The 21,234-nt window shown below is 40.3% G+C and overlaps 1 protein-coding gene and 1 long non-coding RNA gene across 5 annotated transcripts in view; one reads left to right on the top strand and one right to left on the bottom strand.

Moving 5' to 3' along the window:
• Positions 1-5,215: 5,215 nt before the first annotated feature.
• Positions 5,216-6,536, top strand: LOC113027035 (uncharacterized). The gene is made up of 2 exons (XR_003272981.2): positions 5,216-5,436; positions 5,830-6,536. It is a non-coding gene; the product is annotated as an uncharacterized LOC113027035 (long non-coding RNA).
• Positions 6,537-8,208: 1,672 nt separating this feature from the next.
• The window catches only part of rassf7a (Ras association domain family member 7a), a 39,160-nt gene continuing 26,134 nt past the window's right edge, over positions 8,209-21,234 (bottom strand). For all 4 annotated transcript variants that reach the window (XM_026176428.2, XM_080304873.1, XM_080304874.1 and 1 more), the window contains 5 exons: positions 13,747-13,944; positions 12,118-13,046; positions 10,365-10,524; positions 10,166-10,273; positions 8,209-8,532 (listed from right to left, as the gene is read on the bottom strand). In XM_026176428.2, the coding sequence (XP_026032213.2) occupies positions 8,501-8,532; positions 10,166-10,273; positions 10,365-10,524; positions 12,118-13,046; positions 13,747-13,849 (1,332 nt within the window). In that variant the 5' untranslated portion in view covers positions 13,850-13,944 and the 3' untranslated portion in view covers positions 8,209-8,500. The remainder of the gene's footprint in view (positions 8,533-10,165; positions 10,274-10,364; positions 10,525-12,117; positions 13,047-13,746; positions 13,945-21,234) is intronic.

The raw sequence follows: 21,234 nt of genomic DNA on the forward strand, positions 1-21,234 counted from the left end.
TATGTAAGATATGGAAGAACCAGGGTACAGTACAGAGTACGAAGTGCATCTTTATCAAGGAATTGTTTCACTTTGTTCAAAACTGCGAGGCTTCTGGAAATTTTGGTTTTTATGTGTCTGACGTGGGGTTTCCATGAAATTTTGTTATCAATTATAACTCCCAAAAATTTGTTTTCACTCACATTATCAATTGGTACACCTTCAATGATAATTGGTAATTCTATATTATATTTTAAATTACCAAAAAACATTGCTTTAGTTTTATTTATATTTAATGATAATTTATTTATGTCCATCCATTTTTTTATTAATTGTAGCTCCCTGTTTACGGTCATTACAAGATCAGTATAATCATCGCTACTGAAAAATATGTTGGTGTCATCTGCGAACAGTATGAGTTTAAGTACTTGAGAAACATCAAAAATATCATTTATGTATACATTGAAAAGTTTTGGTCCCAACACTGACCCTTGGGGAACACCACATGTAATACCAAGTTTCTCTGAATGGTAATGCCCTATGCTATTGTTCCCGACCCGTTAGGTAACTTTTTAACCAGTTACCAGCTTTCCCTCGAATACCATATCTTTCCAATTTATCCAGTAAAATTGAGTGATTGATTGTGTCGAAGGCCTTTTTGAGATCAACAAAAATACCAACTGCATATTTATTTTTATCCAGTGTATCAGTAATTTCTTCTACTGCCTCAATTATCGCCATTGAAGTGGTTCTTTGCGTTCTGAAACCATACTGACCAACATTTATTATTTGATGTTTTTCAAGGAATTTTTCTAATCTTGAATTAAAAAGTTTTTCTAGAACTTTTGAGAATTGAGGCAGTAGAGAAATAGGCCTATAATTGGTAAAACTATGTTTGTCATTACTTTTATATAGTGGTATTACTTTCGCAATTTTCATTTTTTTTGGAAAACAACCGGACTGAAATGATAAATTACAGATATATGTTAAGGGACTAGCAATATTCAGAATAACCTGTTTAACTACAGACATATTTATGTCATGATAATCCATTGAAGACTTACTTTTACATTTTAATGTGATATTTATTACTTCTTGCTCATTTGTAGCTGAGAGGAACAGTGAAAAGGGATTTGATTTTATATTACTGATATTTTCATTTTTATGACACGGGATGTCCGCTGCTAGTTCAGGGCCAACATTTATGAAGAATTTATTGAACCCATCGACAATATTACTCATGTTGTGATTTTCACCATTTGCATCAGTAAAATATTCAGGATATGATGATCCAGAAGATCCTTGTTTAATTAAGTTGTTTAACACATCCCAAGTTCCTTTTATATTGTTTTTATTTTCATATAATCTTCTTCTATAATAAAGTTGTTTGCTCGTTCTTATAATATCAGTCAATTTATTTCTATATGCTTTATATCTTTGTTCCACTTCTTTTGTTTTTACTTTGATAAACTGTTTATACAGATTGTTTTTCTTTTTGCAAGCATTAATAATTCCTTTTGTGAGCCAAGGACTTTTTATCTTTTTTTTCTTTGTCATGTGTTCGTTTACAGGACAATGTTTATTGTACCACATAGTAAAAATATCTAGAAAATTATCATAAGCCTTGTCCACATCTGACTCTTCATACACCGAACTCCAATCTTGTTGTGCTAAATCGAAATTGAAGGCATGAATTGCTTCTTCATTTATTGTTCGCTTTGCTATCATGATCTTGGTATCTATTTTTTTTAAATCACAGTCACACAAAGTAAAAACTGGTAAGTGGTCAGTTATATCACAGACAAGCAGACCACTATTAATTTGGAAATCCATGACATTAGTAAAAATATTGTCAATAATAGTGGCGCTATGTGATGTTATTCTGCTTGGCTTTGTTATTGTTGGATATAGTGATAAGCTGTACATTGTGTCAGTAAAGTCATCAATGGCTTTTAACCTTGTTGGATTTAGCAAATCAATGTTAAAATCACCACAGATAAATAGTAATTTTTGGTTCACCGAAGCAAACGTTTTTTCTATCCATTCATTAAAAGTGTCAATACTTGAACTGGGTGTCCGATATATGCAACTTATTATAACATTTCTCTTTTTTTCATTCATAATCTCAATAGTCAAACATTCCAAAATTCCATCAATAGCCATAGACATAGTTGTTACAACATTATATTTTATAGAGTTATGAACATATATAGCAACCCCGCCGCCCGCCTTATTTAATCTATTCATGTATTTTAAATCATATCCATTCAAACAAAAATCTATTCCTTTATCAACATTGAACCAAGTTTCAGTGATGGCTATAATACTAAAGGGGCGAGAAAATTGTTGCAAATAGTCCTTAATGAAATCAAAATTAGAGTACATACTTCTGCTGTTAAAGTGAATTAATGAGAGCTTCCCGTCTAGGTTAATTTCTTTTTCATATTGTTCCTGAGTGAAATAATTACAATTTTTAACAAAAGAAGAGAGAAAGTTACTTTCAGAATCTATTTCTGGATCTATTATATTATGCTCCTTATATTCACAATCTAGATCAATTACTTTCTGTTGAAGAATTAATTTCAACGTGTCCATGTCATTTCCTGGTGTAATTGATACATTGGTGTTAGTTATACTTGTCCAGATCCTCCATGTTCCTCACTATCAGTACTTTTGCCTCTTCTGGTGTCCCGTTTAGCTTAATGAAAATCTTACAGTTTGTTACCCATGTATGTTGTATTTTACCATTCTTCTTCAGTTGCCTTGCCTTCCTCGCGATGTCTGCGTTTTTTCGTGTCAGATGCTCATTAATGAAAACGTCCGTGCCTTTCAGTTTTAATACCGCTGATGACCACGTCGTTCGTACGGGTGTACTGCTCCAGCTCATCCACCCGCCGCTCGAGATCCATGATCCGTCTGTCCTTCTCGGCATTTTGGAGGCGTAGCTGTTTTACCTCCTCCAGAAGCCCCAGAAGCAGCTCCTGCTGTGCCCTGACTGCGGCCACGTCTCCGCACAGCGCTCCGAGGGAGGTTTTAATGTCCTCAACCTCCTCTGGTGTTGGGCCTTTCTTGGGTGGCATGACCCCCTATGAGCAAGCACTTTGGCGACAGTGGGAAGGAAAAACTCCCTTTTAACAGGAAGAAACCTCCGGCAGAACCAGGCTCAGGGAGGAGCAGCCGGTTGGGGTGAGAGAATGAAGACAGGATGAAAGCCATGCTGTGGAGCCAGAGATTAATAACAAGTGTGATTCGGCAGAGAGGCCTATTAACACATACTGAAAAGGAAATACTCATTGCATCATGGGAATCCTCCAGCAATCCCCCAGTTCATGTAATAGTCTGAGTTATTACATGAATACTGTATTTGAGTAAAGATTTAAGAATGAATTATGTTTTTTATGAAATACACAACAGAAACATACAAAATAGGAATATTTAGTTTTAAAATGTTGCGTTTTTTTAAATAACATCTCAACAGCAGTGCAGAGTAGGAGCTCAGAAACTAGCACAGAGGAGCATGAAGGAAAGCATAATGCTTACAGTGTAGATTTTAAACAGATTTCTTCTGAAAACAGTGTGTTAAAAAAAATCTGTGGGGATTGCATGAGGTCTGATTTTAGGTGGTAGAACTGTATACCATAAAGCAGCTCTCTTTCAATATAACCCTAACCCGAATTTGAATTCCACTACAATATGCAAGGGAGAGAAATTAAGTTATAGAGAGAGGATACGAGCATCCAGGGAGGAGAGATCTGTAGCAGGGGAATGATAGAAGGGGCAATGAGGTGATACCTCTATTATTTGGCACAATTTGTAGTTCAAATGTAATTTGTAGTTCAGAGGTCCAGATACTAAATAAACAAATAAACCAAGGCAGCTGTTTTTATAGTAACAGCTTTAGAGTGGTAGTCTATTTGAGGTCTTCATTTTTAATCAGAAAATTATGATTAGAAAAATACAGAATGACATTTTAGATGGACACAGTGTAGTCTGGCAGTAATAAACCACAAGACATTTCAAGAAAAACGCTGTTTTAGATTTAACAGTACTTAATTTCAGTAGTTTAGAGTTCACATCATCTTAAGTGGCATGAGGTCAACGAGAGGTCAAGTGCTTTGCGTCCCTTTTTAAAACCGATTTCTTTATTTTTATTGGTTCGTGCCTATGCGCTCCACAGTAAAGGTGATATTTTAAGTTCACTTGCACAAATTCATAACAGTATAGAGGGGTACACCTGCAATAACACCAAGAGGGTCTGTGCCGGATTGTATTGAAACGCCAAACTCTGTCGCCCCCTAGTGATAACTCCAATTTACACAAAATCAACTGTTACATAATGCAATGTGCGTAATCCTGATTTTCTACTCCATGTCACGGGTTATGTGTATCCTGGCTGTGAATAATCCCACAACGCTCTGACAGTCTAAGACTGATTACAAGAAAACTCCAAAACCGAAAAGTCTGATAACATCTTGGAAAGAGAGAACATGTTACAGTTTAAAAATGGGTTAATTCATCAAAGTAACATTGTTTCACTTTAACAGATAACTACAACTAATTAATCGATGAATAAATATGGGTGGGCGGGGGGGGGGTAATGTCATCTAATCAGGGGTCGTTCACAATCACATTGCTTTAACTCGCTATGATATTATGTCATTTGTTAGGGAGTCCTCAACTCTCCCGTCGTAAATAATTGAGAGTTTATCCCCGTCGTCGTCGTCCTCCTCCTCCACCTCCTCGTCACCGTCAGATCAGGCTGTCATGCAGCATCCTTGGTACGTGCTCAGCCACACTCGGCTAATGGCAACACTGTACACAAGCGAGTCGAGTTCAACCACTTCACATCGTAGGGGTAGGGGCGTCTTTTATCAAACTAGTCTAAAGTACAGATATGCCACCTCCAATGGCAGCTGTCGCATCACATGATGTCTATTTAAGGGCAAAGAAACCTGTTCGGCGTTGATGCTCGCAATAAATAATCGAGCAGGGCAGGAAACTGTTAACAACATAATGGTTCATTCCTAATGTACGACGTGCAAAACTGAACGCGCCGCACCCCAACTATAACAGGAGAACTCATCCGAACGGTGCTCTTCTAAAACCCCGCCTCTCCCAGGCTGTGATTGGTCAATTATCCGTAAAAGGTGGGCCATTCAACCCCAGCGCGGGAGCCCGTTGGCTGAGCGTGATGTCAACTTCTTCCTAATTTGAATAACCAGGTCGGGTTGCAGATGCAGAGGAGTGGGCAGGGTAGGGGTAGTGCAAGTGAATTGAACTTCTGCGTCGGTGTAGGCTACACTATATTCTTAAATGCACCCAACTTTAATCATGCTCTGAGATTTATAATAGAGGAAAAAACTAGCTGGATGTTCGGATTATGAGCAGACTGGGACGTAGGCGGAAAACTTCAAGATTTTTCCTAAAAACATATTCCAAAAAGAAAACTTGGGACTGGTAAGTAGCTCTGCTTTATCTGCCACTATTCTTTATTCTCTCTATATGGTGTGGGGAACAGGCCACATATATCCTGCATGTCATTAGATGTTCTATTTGGTTACAACAGCGTAATATTGTGTTTAGGGTCGCCAAGTGTTCACGTGTGATTATATGTTAATTAGGAACTTTTTTTAATGCCAATTGAAAATGAAAGCATTATTATATATTTCCGTAATCCATAAATCGTGGGCAGGAAGCTAAGTGTAATGTCTTATTCTGGAAGAGACTAGTTTCCAGGAAACCATAGAAGATTCCATGATGATAATTTCATTATCGTGTCGTTTTGTGTGTGTAATAACTTTAAATAATTCAGCTGTTTATGACACAGCGTTTGTCTGTATTACTCCACAGATTGTGCGCGCCTTGAGGCCAAAATCTGCAGTCTAAAAGCAGGTAAGCCACTGACTAACGCACATTGTGCCAGTTTCCAGTTCCACTGTGCGTGTGACAGCGGCTAACCTGGTTTTGGGAACACCTCTCATATTTTTGACTCGTCTGAGACCCAGCCAGAGCCGGATTAGACAGACACCTGTTTACAAACAGCCCTTGATCGTGGCCCCGTGAGCACCGCCTGGACATAAATGCTCTCCCAGTGGTCTCCATGTGTACCGTAACCTACTTCCTACTATGTTCACACAGTACCTTATTTAGGACCGTGTGGCGTTTGCACTCCCTCCTCTTTAATGCCATCATTTGAGACTCCTGGTGAGTGTTTCGTTTCTGTTTCATCTGTTGGGTTTGGATCATGTTCACGTTCACTGGTTACCAATTTGAGGTCAGGGGGCCTCCAGAGGGTTCTTCCAAGAGGTTCCTTTGGGCCCATAAGGAAAAGATGAACAGTGCTATAAAGAAACTCGGTTTCAGGACAGAATGACTAATATTATGCAATATTATGATAATATTATGCATAGTAATCAGACTATAACCATATATAGACTAACTATATTCTATATAGTGACACAACCTTACCGTGTAAGAAAATACATACGGATTGCAGCAATACAGTATGTACAATGTATGCTTGTAAGTAACCAAAGTAAAGTTTCTGCTCAAATCAACTGTCTGTGTGTTGTGCCCTGTAGTGCATTTCTTGGTGTGAGGATGTTTTATCCCCATCAGTGCATAATGACTCACAGTGACACAAAGGAATAGATAAGTGCAGTATGTCAGACTCATTAACTCATGGCCTCATTCATCATCATAACGTGTGGACGTGCAGATGCTCACTCCCATTCCAAGGAGGTTCTTTCCCAGGCAACCAGTGCCCGATGCACATGGTGAGCTGGTGAGTTTTTATATCTGAAAGCAATCAAATTTTAAGCTTTGCAGCACCTTTTATGCGCATTTGTTTGATGAGAAAAGATTTTGTCAGCACGTCGTCCTAAAACATAGTCGTAATCTGTTAATGTGCCCTTATGAGATTGGAGCCCTCAGGGTTTAGATATGAAATGGGTGGATGCCTCATTTTGCACGTGGGATGTCTGGGGTGTGGGAACATGCGTAACATTATCCTGTGATAATCTTTTTTTTAAAAGAAAGAAAAAAGTGAAGGGTCCTCAAGTAACAACTTTTCTTTTTTACATAATTTGAAGAGATCAGAATATTACTGTTAATATAGTGAAAGGAAACTATAAAGGTTCCTTTAGGAAAAGGGCACATTTTGTAATTCCTCCTATGTCCACAGGTTGGCATCAGTGTCACATGAGGCTTGTGCTTGTCCAGACACCGGGACCTAAACAAGGATTTGAAGCTTATCTAACCCTTACAAAGCCAGACAGCTCTAAATCTTCTCAGGATAATCCAGTTCCACATAATTGATCATAATATCAAAACTGGCAGTCTCATCTAATTTTCCATAATTCACAAGTCATTAAAATTGGCACAAAGCAGAAAAGGCAGATGAAAAAAAAATAAATCAATGTTTTTGATGGATGGACACAGTTTCTAATAGACACACCTAAATGGACAGACAGAAGAAAAATATTTACTCTCCCTGTAATTATACCTGCTGAGTATCAGTACATGAGAGTATTTATAGACGTCCACAGGGTTTCAGGTGGGGGTTAGCCGGAGAGAGAGGAAGGCTCGCGTCACTCAGTGTGTGACAGCCAGAATATTTACCCTCCAGAGTAAACAAAACAGGAAAGGGGTGGAGCACAAATGTGTCGTGCCTTTTTGTACAGGGTGATTCTTATTACAAATTACATAACAATCAAACTACAAATTGCATAATAATTTAGCACGTCTGCAATTTAACGACACAAGACACTCGATGCACCTGACCTTGTTGTAGTGAAGCAATGGCATCTCCTCTAGTGGAAAGAAAAGAAAAGCCACTGATTAAACTGACATCATCAGTGTCAAAGGAACGCCAACATTATTTACAGCTAAACAGATCATAGAGCAATGCTCCTGTTCCTGTTTTTAGTTTCATATAGATGCACTGTGTGACTGCATCCATAACAGGAACAGCTGTGATGCATAGACAAGCAAGGATGCGCTTTGTGAACTTTGGAAATTATTGTGCACTCTCACATCATGTACTGTACCACCCGCTATGAGGAAAACATGCATATTTCAGTACATATAATATATTCATAATGCATTTTGCATGCTGTGTTCCACTGTCCTTTTTAGAAAGTGGATTCTAATGGACTGCACCATTTAAAGAAATATGTCTGTAATAAAATTTGAACAGGAGTGTAGCAAAAACCAGTCAGACAATAAAAGTTTATCTAAAACACTGTGGACATTTTATTATATTTAAATACATAGTTATTGCAATAATTTCTCTAGGTCAAAGGTTCCTAATTATTTTACATTTCATACAGATACTCTGCAGTGTTTACAGTAGGAAAACTCTGTAAATATATTTGTCTTATTTATATACATATATATATATATATATATATATATCATGGTATATTGAAAAAATAAATGAGCGTTACAAAGGAAAGGGTTAAATAAGAGGTGATGGTGACAGAACAGTGAACAACTTTTCCTTGGCCCTGCGGTCCATGTTTTATCTCCATGACGAGTCTCGGGATGTCAGGACTGCAAGACACAAAAATATATGGGGATGATGATCCCTTTGTATTGAGGGAAAGAAAAAAATAACACTTTTCAGCTAAGACACAACACGAGAGATTTGGGTCAATCAAGATATTCACATAACCCTATGAGAAACACAGATAGACCCAAACCCAGTCACTGGGTTCATTCCTGCTCCCACAAGGTTTGAGCACCATGACTGTAGTTTTGCAGTCAGATGAGTATTATTGAACACACGCAGTTTCAAGCTGTGTCTATAACAAGCACTGGGATGCAGTCTGTTTCCAAAGGAGAGAGAATTGATATAACCCCAAAAAGAAAACCGCATCACACAGCAGAAGGTAAAGAGAGTGCACACTTCAACACACGTCACTTTGACCTGTCAGCAAACAGACACATACAAAGATAATATAATGAGATATTACGTGCTAAGACACAATAAATATTGATTTAAGGTGGTTTGCAGGATCACTTATGGATGATAGCTCCCATTGTTTGTTTGATTGATGATTGTTATTGGAATCTACGTATGTGAACTAAGCCGATCCTAAACCTACAGCACACTGAGGTACAGTGCGAATTGTGACAGGTCAAATGTTAAGTGTGACGAAAGCAAAGGAACCAGGCGGATTCATTCCAGTGGAGGAAAAGAAAAGCATCTTAACAAACCCTGGTCCTGTGGCACTACTTTTGAAATGAATCTCTTCTTTTAGCATGAAGTTTGGCAAAAATGGACTTGCGAGAGATACAAGCTCACCAAATACGATTCACTGTCTCCAGAAAGAGAGCAGGAAGATACCATTTCTTTGCAGGCACACAGGGACCAAGGCTTCACATGGGAAGAGAATGGGACAGTGCAATATATTTTGCAGAGCCCTCGTAAAAGGCTCTTGCTCTTTGGTCAAGCATCACCAAAGTACAAGGCATTGTATAGATACATCCCTCTTATAAATAGTATCCATACATAAAAGGCAAACTGAAATTACATTGGTGGCATGTATTTTCATGTCAAGAGTAAAAAAACAAAAACAACAAACACAATCAGAATGCCTGCCACAGTAATTCCCAGTGCGATTGCTGTGTTACATGGAAATACTTTGAAAAGCAGCTGTTGATAGTCGATTATTGACTCGAGGGTGGAAAGGCCACTCTGTTATTACAGAGGAGGGGAAAAGGGCTAGCAGCAAATCCCTAAATGCATTAAAGGATAACAAAAGCAGCTACTGTTAGTACAGAAGCATATAGTAAGATGCGGAGAACAAGGAGTAAGGGAAATTGACAGAGTAAACAGACCCACAAAAGTTAAAGCATACAGGAATATGTGACAAATTGGATGGACTTCTAAGAATACTGTAAAAAGCTGAGGACAAGAATCTGCTGAAAATTAGCCATAGAGGTCTTTATGTCTTTAAATGTAGAGCAGAGGAAAGCTGCTGGGAAGCAGCAGGGACAGCCACCATAGGGATGCTTCGACTACCCAACACCATAAACGACAGCTGTAGCCCGAAACCCAATCAAGCTGGGGTAGAAAATATGGCAGGGGTGAGGGGCTCTGGGACCAAGGGATGGACAGAGCAGGGCAGGAGAGGAGCAGGGTTGTGGACTTGAGAAGCAGCGGGGTCTCACACATACACACCCTCAGGGTTGAGGCTGGACACTAGAGGGTTTTGAAGGTTGCGTGGATGTCCCAGGAACTGCTTTGCAGTAGGACGAGGTGGAGATTCAAATTGAATTACACCCTGAGCTGAGTTAAAAGAAGAAATATCTTTAGATGACACAAATCAAGTATACCATAACATAATATTAATATTTGAGGGATTGTTTTGTTTCCTTACTTCCATCCCTGTATCCATCCTGTAGAAATTGCTCCAGTTGCTCCTGAAGCTCTGTGCGTGAGTTGGTTTGAACAGGCAGGACACCCGCCTGTTGAATAAACTGCTGCAGGTTACACTGCCTCAGCTCCTTATTCAGTTCCTCCAGCTCATCCTGTTTGTCCTGAAATGGGAAGAATGTGGATCAGTGAGAGAAATCTAAGACAAGTATTTTACCTGTAAAGGAAAGTGGGTGCAGCATATAAAACTATTACACATTTTCAAGTATGGATGCATATTTAAGGATGTTTAGTAGTGGGTATATGTCCCATCTGCACAATTGCAGGGACAATTTATCACTGCATTTATAAATGAACGTTTTTTGCTTTCACCACAAGGGGGCACTAGACTCTAAAAGTCTCCCTTCCAGTCACTGATTAAGATTACTGCCCATCACGTCACTAGACAGTTTCAGTTGCAATGAATAATCAAATCACCACAAGTGCCATGAGACTTTTTCTGATTCAGTCAGATTTAAGCAGCCTGATGCAAACTTATAAATAGATACTGGCCAAAGCTCATTTGCTTTTTCCCTTTAAATCTGTCTTCAGATGCCTTCAGATTACTGAAAAGCTGGTGTTCAAGAACATTGTGAAGCAGTGGCATCACCTTTAGGCTCGCAGACTGAACTCAGGTGCACACAAACAAGCCAATAAGTGTGTGTCTCTGAGTAATTGATGTTGGACCACAACATTCTGGTGAGGCAGTTCATACCTGCAGGTCTTCCTCCATTAGTCTGATGGCAGGAACACTGTGCTCATCACCACCAACACTTTTAAAGACTCGGCTGGCTGCCTCAACCGATCAGCTGACATAGACCCTTTCCATTACTACGAACGGAGGTTTATTATACCCTGTCAGGTTAATATTTCATTTACAGGAAATACTGGTTTCTCATTCCCTCCATACAATTACTGTCTGGGTGGCAAAATGCCTTTGGCGCTACTTTTGGATTATAAGCACTCACAGTGCTGTTGGTTACCTGTTATGACCTGGTGTTTTTATACAGGCATGTACAATTCCCCCCCCCAAAAAAAAAAAAATCTCTGTTCCGCAGCAAAATGTTTCATGACAAATGCATCCCCATTAGCATGAGTGACGATATATTTTGATATTTATTGTGGCCTACAGGACAAAGAATGGGACACTCTGGGCTTTCAGTGCATGAGGATTTGAAAAACTGAACTATCACTATCATAGAGGAAACACACGTTTCACTTCAAACTGATGAAGCCACATCTAAGACAACCAAAAGCAAACTGACTTTCTAAACTACAACACGCTGAGGCTGAGAAATAGATCCAATAAAAGAGGCTTTTGTTCTACAAATCAAATCTTTTTAATATTTTTTTTAAATCTATAAACAATACAATATGCATATATAAGCCGACATAATATAAACACAGTCAGTAACCACGTATTTAGAAAGTGCGATACATAAAAGATGATACCTGCTAAACCAGTTAAGCTAGGTTGTAAATAGCTCATGACAATGAAGCACTTTCAGACATGGTAGAATATGAGCATTCAGCAATCATATTACTGCAGTTTCATCAATATGCACGAGGCTTCGTGACGTACTGTTTATTGGAGTGTATAACATGAATACTGTTTTGAGTAATACAAAAAAGGGTATGGACTGCACCCCTGAAATGACAACAGAAGGGCTTGTGTGGAGTTACAGCCCTTTTTCTAAAGCACAGACCTCTCTCCTTACCTGCAACAGAGACTCTGCTTTCTCCAGAGCCTTGTCAGTCTCAGATAGCTGTTCCTCTAGCTCTGTCCCATGTCTCTCTCGACTTTGTAACTCTTCCCTTACAGCGTCAAACGACTCCTCAGGTCCTGTGGCTTTCCCTTGTGTCTGGGTTTCCCGCTGGATCTCTTCCTCCAGCTGAGCAGAGCGAACTGAGAATTCATGGAGCCGCCGTCCACAGTCATCTAGCTTTGTATGGAGCTCTCCAAGCTTCCTTCGCATTCCTCGCTCGCTTTCTACCTCGGCTTTTAGCTCCTCCTCCCAGTACTGCTCATGTGCAAGCTCTGCCTGGTTCCTTCGCATTGCTTGCTCCAAAGCGTCCATCTCGTCTTGCAAACGAGCATCAGAAAGAGGTGAGGGACATGGAGATGGGTAGGGACGCTCCCAGGTGTGTGACTCCCTCTCTAGGGCTTCTAACTGGGCCTCAATGGCTCTTAGTCTCTCCTGTTGCTGAAGAACTTTCCTGAATACTTCATCTTTTGAAGGGCCTATAGGTAGTGAGGGAGAAGGGGATGACATATGAGGGGACAGAGGGCTGGATGAAGGAGAGGGGGAGGCTCTTTGTTCTGGAGAGTCCCGTGGAGACCTCTTAAGTTGTTTGGCCTTGGTCTTAGGAGAGGTGGAAGGCCCCAAGTTAAAGGTCAGGGCTTTTTTAGGCTGGCTACGTTTCAAAGGCTCTGGTTCAGGATGCTTAGGCAATGGAAGGGGATTAGGTCTCTCTTGTTTTGAGCCGGGTCCATCACTGCTGCTGGGGCCAGTGCGACGTAGAAAGAACTGAACTTCATTGCCATGTTGGCCCAACTTTGCGAGAGACTCCAGAGGCCTCTCTGTGGCCAGCAGCTGCCTTTCTGTGTCCCTTAGACGCTGAATAAGAACATAACGGCCTGTCTGACCTGTGACAAAGACAGAAAAAATAAAGAGTGACTATAAAAAACCTCCTACCCTAAATATTTCCATACAAAGAAGTAGCACACCAATATTTTTATTCCTAAAAAATGATATACATCAGTCAAATTTTTTGTATTCTTAGTTGCTTCTCTCTTTTATTTTTAATAAAACTGTGGGGTTATGTCCTCGTACCAATTCTAAATAATGAACAAATGACATCAGATGCATTATGACGATGCTGATACGTCTAAATCTCTGCCTCTGTGGACTGGAATAAAAGGCAGCTGCGTAAGAGCCACACAACATGTGAAAAATGTTCAAATAAACTGAAGTTTCCACAAGGACCTTGAAATTAGGACAAACCCTCCCTAATGACTTGGCAAGCAGCTTGCTCATAGAAGGAGGAGAGCGCTAAAACTGGAGTTCTGTTCAATCCTACCGCAGCGTATAGCTCAAATAAAGCCGGAGGATATAGGGACAGAGTGCCGGCTCAAATTCAAACTGACCTGCTGACAATCCAGCAGCGTACTTGATTTGGGTCAGCGGAGAGCAAAAAGGTTAATAAAGAACAGGATGAGGGCAATTCTGCGATGCTTCAGTACACTTGTTTGTGTATGCATAAAAATCTAAATGCCAAGCTTTTATCTAAGCAGGCTTAAAGATAAGCTGGTGTCATGAAATGATGACAACGTTTGAGGTACTTACCAATGGCCTGTGCTAGAGCAATGACCACATCCTGACAGGAAGTCTCCTCGGACAGACCGCAGACAACCCGCACTACTCCATCCACCCACACTTTGAGCTCCATCTGGGACTGATAGGGTACGGTGAAGGGTAAGAAAGTCTTCAGAGCAGATCAGTTCAGCTTGGCTTTCCTCAGCTTACCACTGCATGGCACTAACTCTGTGAAAAAAAAATTAAACAGCAGAGAAGAAAGTAAGAGGTGTGCTACTGTAACAAAGTTTCCCCAAAGTAACAAGAATACCCAGCAAACAAAAACGTGAGCTCAATGTGCTTATGTAATCCAACACCAACACATGGGACACAACTTGTTGATAACCTAAACATGATGCATTGAAAGCGTTGATGTACAGTACATATTGCCCTCACTTACTGTGCGTTTTGTAGAAATACCAGTTTATACAACAAACAGCACTGACATCCAAAATCTGCTGTGCTGAGACATGGATCATGGAATTAGAAAAGACTGGCAGCTGATGGGTATAGCGTTGTGGCGTTTTATTAAGTTCCCAGTGGTTAGTTAAAAGCCCGGCAGTATCGTGTGGACCTGGGAGCATAAATGCCAATCTGTAACCCAATTAAACGCTCTGCTGCCCTCCTTCAAAGCCGTTATGATAGCTTAGTGCCAAGGGGAACAGACAGGGAAAGTGGAGCAACTCAAGTGTGTCTATGTTTTGAAGAGGGTGTTTGGGAGTGTACGAAACATAGCAGGAGAGATGGAACAAATGTGTGTACGTGTGTTCAGTTTGACGGGCCTCAGCAGGACCACAAGTAGGTTTCATCAGACTTCCACAGTTGATCAGCGGGTAGTCTAAAACACGTCCAGGCAGCAGGTTTAACCTAAAGAAATTTCATTATGTGCAGTCCTGCTGTCAGTCTGTACTTTTACAGCTACACTTCAAAACAAGGTAATAAAACACTGTCGTACACATAAAAAGGCCTCAGGCAGAGTTATCTGTAAGGACTTGGCACAGCAAGTGTAGCCTAGGTGGGTAAAAGGCAACTCTTTACCAAACAGTGTGACAGATGGTGTTCTCTTTCTGTCTGTCTCTCTGGTTTTCAATGGGAGGTGTTTAAAACTGAGCCCCAGCATTCACCATGGCCTTCCTTCAATGCTCCACTGACTATTGGGAGCTGCTCTGGAGGAATGCACTGACTTCATCTTCCAGCCGGAAGAATTCCTGTTTTTCGTAACAAAGGCCTCGCCTCACCCTTCCTCTGACCTGCCTGGTCCACACTACCATTACTTCTGCGCTGTTTAGATGCCAAACAAGAACTCTGCTCCCCGGCAAATACAAATACAGGCCATTTACCATTTGTTTGGCATCTAAACAGCATCACAGACCCGATGGATGTGGCAACAGCATCCCAGAATGTGGCACCAAAACACATAGCTTAGAGATTGATCACATACAATGAGATCATAGGAAATAAAGCGGGAGATAGTGATGGATGATCACACGAGGTAAAAATTATTTGGATGAAACGTGTATGATGATTTCATCTGGAATGAAACCTGATATGAAAAAGGGAGTGCTTATCAAACTCCAACGCCAGAAATGTCAACGCAAGCAAAGATGTCAACGCTCTTCTTTGAGTGGGCACACGGTGTGCTATGTTGTAATGCACAATCAAGCTTAACAGGTTGACAGAATGTGTAGACAATCGTTTATTTTAGCTCTGAGGCTTTTTATGAACACATACATATGAACTTGAAGAAACATTCATTTTCAAGCATGGGAATGAAAACTAAAGGCTGGAAACCAAACTTTAATTTATAGGAAGGCACCATCATGGATCGGAAACAACCCTGAGAGAAACAGAAACGGAGCTAAAGGAGAGGTTGAGCTCTTGACATTAAGGCTTATTCTGCAACTTCTTCGCAGCACCTCATCTAAAACTTCCTACATTAGACATCCAAGATTTTTATGCACCATAACAATCAGATTAAATGAGAATACAAACACAGAAACATCTCCCAGCACAGAATGTCACTCTCCCGTGATATTTAGCTCTTGTACCTCCTGGCTAGTGAAATGTGATAAACTAACAGGAAACAAACGGGCCTGTTAGTCTCAGGTTGCTGTCTATTCTTTTTGTCAAAGGCAGAGCAACACTGACAACCAGACATCCGCCTGACCCAGCTCATTTTCTCAGAACAGCTCTGGAGTCCTGTGTCAGTTCTCGTGGAAAAACAGGAGGAGGAGAACCAAAGGTACCATTAAAAACATGGACTAAAATCACCAAAGATAAAGAGTGGGAATACACTGACAATATAACACATAAATATGCAAATGCTATGGACAAACACCAGCTGCAGTTTGCTGTGCACATGTTATGAGCCTCTAAACATGCTAGAGCCTGATTTTAGCCTATTACAGATATCAGCTGCCTTATATATTGCCTGACACACATCTTATGTGTGTCTTGTAGAACAGAGTCCAGTTGGCAATAGTTATTCAGGCAGCAAATCCACTGTTTCCAATAATCTCAGGACTGTCTGGCAGCACATGCAGCAGAGTAGCATTCACAGCTGAGCAGATGGTGGTGTGAAGGCAATCACTCAGAGTCATCCTTCATTTATTTTACTTTGTGAGCTTTATTACTTCACTATTACACCTAATAAGGCAGAAAGGACAACAAAAGCTTGTAAATCAGCAGGAATAAAAGACAACGAAAACATAAATAATTAAGCTTAAATGTACTCAACATTCTCCAACGCTTCACTTGGCAAACTATCAAGGTTAATGAATCCGCGTGAGTGACTCATTCTAAATGTAGGAAGTGACTCTCCTGTTGTGTAGTTGCTGCAGCAACAGAAAAGTAAATGTTTTTAGTGTTACGAATCAGTTTTGTCCCCACATGGGAATTAAATTCCAACCGTACACCTTAAACTCACATTGACCCACCCTACCCAATTCTAATGGAAAAAAAAATAATAATACACCACCACATACCCAACTTTACCCATGACAAAAAACAGGTTGCAATTTTCACTGAAACTCTGACCAGTCACAAATCCCCTGAAGAGAAATAAACAGTAATCAATAATCTCTGACTCCAAGCTCAGATAAGAACACACTCACAAAAGAGCCACTTGAGGAGCTCATCTGGTGAATTTCACAAGGAATACACATAAGTCATTTTTATATAATGAAAGATAAAAAAAGACAGTGACAGTGCATAAATGAGAAAGCCAACGAATATGTAAGAAAAAATGCTGACAGTTTAAAAAAAAAAAGAGAGTGGTAGAGAAAATGTGCCACCCTTATTATCACTCATCCATCTAGCAAACCTGCTTTGTGTCTTTCATCACCCTCTCTATGCCTCTGTTTGTGTCTCTTCAATACAGGTCTCCCATCTGCTTTGTAAATTTGACTAAAAGAAAAAGTGGCTTTTATCACAGCACTGCAAATACACAAGGCTTGATCTGTCTCAAGCTGTGAACTGATGGGAACTTAAAGCCTAGATTATACTTGGTTGCATATACGGACAGCGGGAGACCAGAAGACCGAGTTAGCCACTCCTGTTATACTTCTTTGAAGTCCGCTTGAAATTTGCTGCCTGGACGCATGCGTAGTTGGTGCACTGTAATGTAAATTCTCCACAAACGAGTCCACGCTGTCAATCGACCACCTTGGTCGTGGTCCGATGACGACATTTACGTCACAAGGACCCAAACCCCCCCCCCTAAAGTTCAAACATTTGAGGCTGCTCAGACAGGAATCAAGTGTTTTGAAAGACACCCAATCTCCAAATCCCCTTTTTTCCTACATACATATAAACACACAAGACATGTAAAGACATAAAAGCTGACACTCAAGCACAATGCACTTGGTTTGATGCAGCTGGGCAGACACACCTTAACCTTCAATTTCCTTTCTAAAGGTCTGAACAAGTCATTTCTGTTAGTCATACACAATATTAGGAAACCTGCGGAAACAAAAGCTTTGCAGAAAAATTCCAAGCAGGGTTAATAATGTACTAGAGCTCCTAAATGCTCAAGGCTACGTGTGGGTGTGTAATATGAATGTGAGTGTGTGTGCAGGGGCAGTACACAACCCTGTGTCATGCACATGCAGTGGTCAAAGGTTGGGAATGCATGCCTGTATATGTTTGGGAGTTCACAAAAAGAAGACAGACCGTGTAGGCTTATCTTTATAAGAATCTGCTCCAGCTCTGAGTAAGGGCAGCAACACGAGTCTGAGGAACAATGGCAGGAGTAAAGGGCAGAGTTTACATCGCATTTGTCAATGGATCGTAGCAACAAATGCATGCAAACATTTATCCCTATCAGTATACGCAGGGGAAATAAGACCCTGTCCCACGCTTTTTTACATGTATATAATAGGATAAATATTGTTGTTAAAGGACAATTAAGAGTACTGGGAGAAGCTAGGCCCTCAGTGCCACTCTGTTCCAGGTTGGCAAAGACAAACACTCAAAGAGACAGCAACACGCTGGCACAGAACAGCCTGGTCTCATCTAAACTGCAGAGAGACTATTGTTGCTCTGGTTCTACACTCAGCAGACAATGCTGTCTCTTTTGTGGCCTCTGGCATCGCTGAGTCGTCTGACACACCAGCTTTTACTGCCATTCTGGAGTGTTACCACAGATAAGCACTGTTACCACCAATAAAATGGAATACAGATATTTTATTTCATTCTGCCTGGCTTCCTTGTTTCGCATTCTTTGTCACACCTCCTCCTATTTCATTTTTCAGTATCTACTACGTCAGCACAGGTTATGTTCCACAGAAAGATGAGAACAAAAAGTTCTGACACAATCAGTTGAGAACAGCACTAAAAATTGTTCACAGTGGCAGAAAAGTGTTCTTTAGCCTCAGCAAATAGAACTGGTTTTACATGTTGAAATCTCAATTGTCTTGCACACTGGCTGCAAAAGAGTTGCAACGGACACAAACTAAAAAATGGAAATGTTCTTAATTTACACATTAAACTGTTCATGTATTCACTGATAAGGCCAATGATAGGTCATATCTGAACAGGAGAACTATGACGGAAAAAGCAACTGAATTTAAAGAGAAAAAAAAATCATTAGTAGTCCCAGTACCCATACATTTAAATCTCTCTTCTTCCACCTGCACATTTTTAACTAAAAGTTGCCTCTGGGATTGAACTGTACTGTACTGGATAAAACATCTGTGCAATCCCAGATCAACTCAGCCTTCAGGCACAATTAGAAGGTATTCAGGGAGTTGCTTTAAATTAATAACGCTAACAAGCCTAGCCTAGCCTCATGTATTTATCAGCAGCGATTGTATCTTTAACAGAGCTCCTTCCAAACCTTACATGATGAAAACATGTAAGAAACGCTTTCTAAATTCTCCAACGGACACCAGCAACTCCTTTGCATAAGTTATTATCAGCAGGGACCAAGTGCCAGCAGCAGACAGAGGCACACTGAGTATTGTGAGGAAAGTGCTGTAGATTTACAAGGGGTGAGGGCTTCTACTGCACAAATTAACACTAAAGTTTCCATGTATACACACCTCACTAGTGGTCAATAAGTTTGTTTAGGTGCTAGGAAAGCAACTCTAAAAAGGGTCAGTAAGTGACACATGGAAACATTTCTTCTACTTTTGAGAATAAACATTGGTTTCCTCTTGCAAAGTCACATTTAATTTAATGCGAGCATTAGGGTAGCCTTATGTGTAAAATTATGTGTGACACTGATGGTGACACTTCTTCCTCACAGTCCAGGGCCAGGCTCCAGACACGATGTTTGCTGATTAGAGACTGAACAATTGCCTGGGTTTCTACTAGCAAAGCTTCAGTGAAGCTTCAACACACGTGATGAATAATGCAGTTTTTCACAGTACATTATTTTGGTAAATATTTCTCAGAAAAAAGTCCAAGTGCTTGTTACTGACAAGCCCTTTTGAAAATGCCCCCTGTCTGCCTGTGTTTCTACTCCATTGACATGCTAATGACTGAGCGCAAAAGAATCAGAAACAGCATTAATAAGCTTTGGTTGTCATACTTCCATACAGGGATCTGTCACTCCAGCCTTTTAGCCTTCTCCATTATAATGATTACCTAATCCAAGTGTGAAATCTCAGTGAAAGTGGATCAGTGGTTCATTAACACAGGCAGAACCTTTGCAAGGGCAAATATAGGAAACAATATAGTATTAATAGAATCAGAGTAGTTATAAAAAGCTGCTAAAAATGAGCTTCATGAGGGTGATTATACACATTTAAAAAGTTGATCTTGATATAGATTAGTTATGTCATTTGCTTTGCTCTTTTTTAAATGTTAACTCTAAATCAGATGGTGCAACTCACTGCATCATACATATATCTAAAATAAAATACAAGCTGTCCTTGCGTTAAGCATGCAACTGATGATCAGTGAGAGTTTACAGCTTAAACTCAATTACTTCCACTTGAAGGACACCTTGAAATGGCCGTTCAGAGTCTTGCCATCACCCTTGGCAGTCAATACCCCTGCAGTCACACTGTGTAAAAACAGCACTTAGTGTAAAATCCCACTCACCGTGAATCACCAGCAGCACTCACAGTGACAAATCGTAACCTGCCCTTAACCACAAGGGAGGAAGAGCATATGTAGATGTCATACAAAGAACATTTGTTCAAATTCAGTTCTTGAAATTACAAATTCTCGCCCAACACCAGCCTGGAGAGGCTCCAATCCTAACGCGATTATGAATTTGAAAAGCGATGAAAACAAAATGGACCGATGGCCCAAGAAAGTAGGTTTTGCTTTTATTATTCTACTCTGGAAATTTAAAGAACTCGTGGCACAATTTTGGATTTCACTGTAAGCCAATAAACTAGACACCTATAAGCACGTGGCCACAATAGTTTACACAGGCCTGGCCGCAATACAACAATACTGCATTATTCACCGCACTGTGATGAATACTTACTCATACCTGATTTGGCAGTCGCCATTCACTTATTTGCTTCAAGCCTGGAAGCCGAGCGGAGGTGAATACATTACAGGGGACATATTTGTTTGCGCTGACTCATGGATCTGCCCATAGAGCCAGCAGCTAATGGTGAGAATGATAATAAAGTCCTTTTCACATAGCCAATGAGAGGTCAAGCAAAGCTGGCCTCCACTGAGAGCTCAGCTCAGGATGACTGGTTTGGTTGCCTGCAAGCTGAGCCCTGCAAGCACAGGAGTTTATATTGTTGGGTGAGCCATAGAAGAAGACTTTCTGACTGCTGATGGGTACCCATATGTAATTATATACTCCCAACCTGACTCAGCAGTGCTTGCCAGGGAAGGAGGATATCACTCTGTTCCCAGCCAAACTCATATAAAACACATAGTAGTGGCAGACCCACTTATATAGGATGCGCAATAAGTACATGGTCATATATAGCCTACGAACAGACACGCAGAAGAAGATATTCAGTTAGCAGATAGACTAAATAATACGTTACATGAGAATAAGTATAG

This window comes from Astatotilapia calliptera, chromosome 7 (assembly GCF_964374335.1).
Source record: "Astatotilapia calliptera chromosome 7, fAstCal68.1, whole genome shotgun sequence".
NCBI classification, from domain to species: domain Eukaryota; kingdom Metazoa; phylum Chordata; class Actinopteri; order Cichliformes; family Cichlidae; genus Astatotilapia; species Astatotilapia calliptera.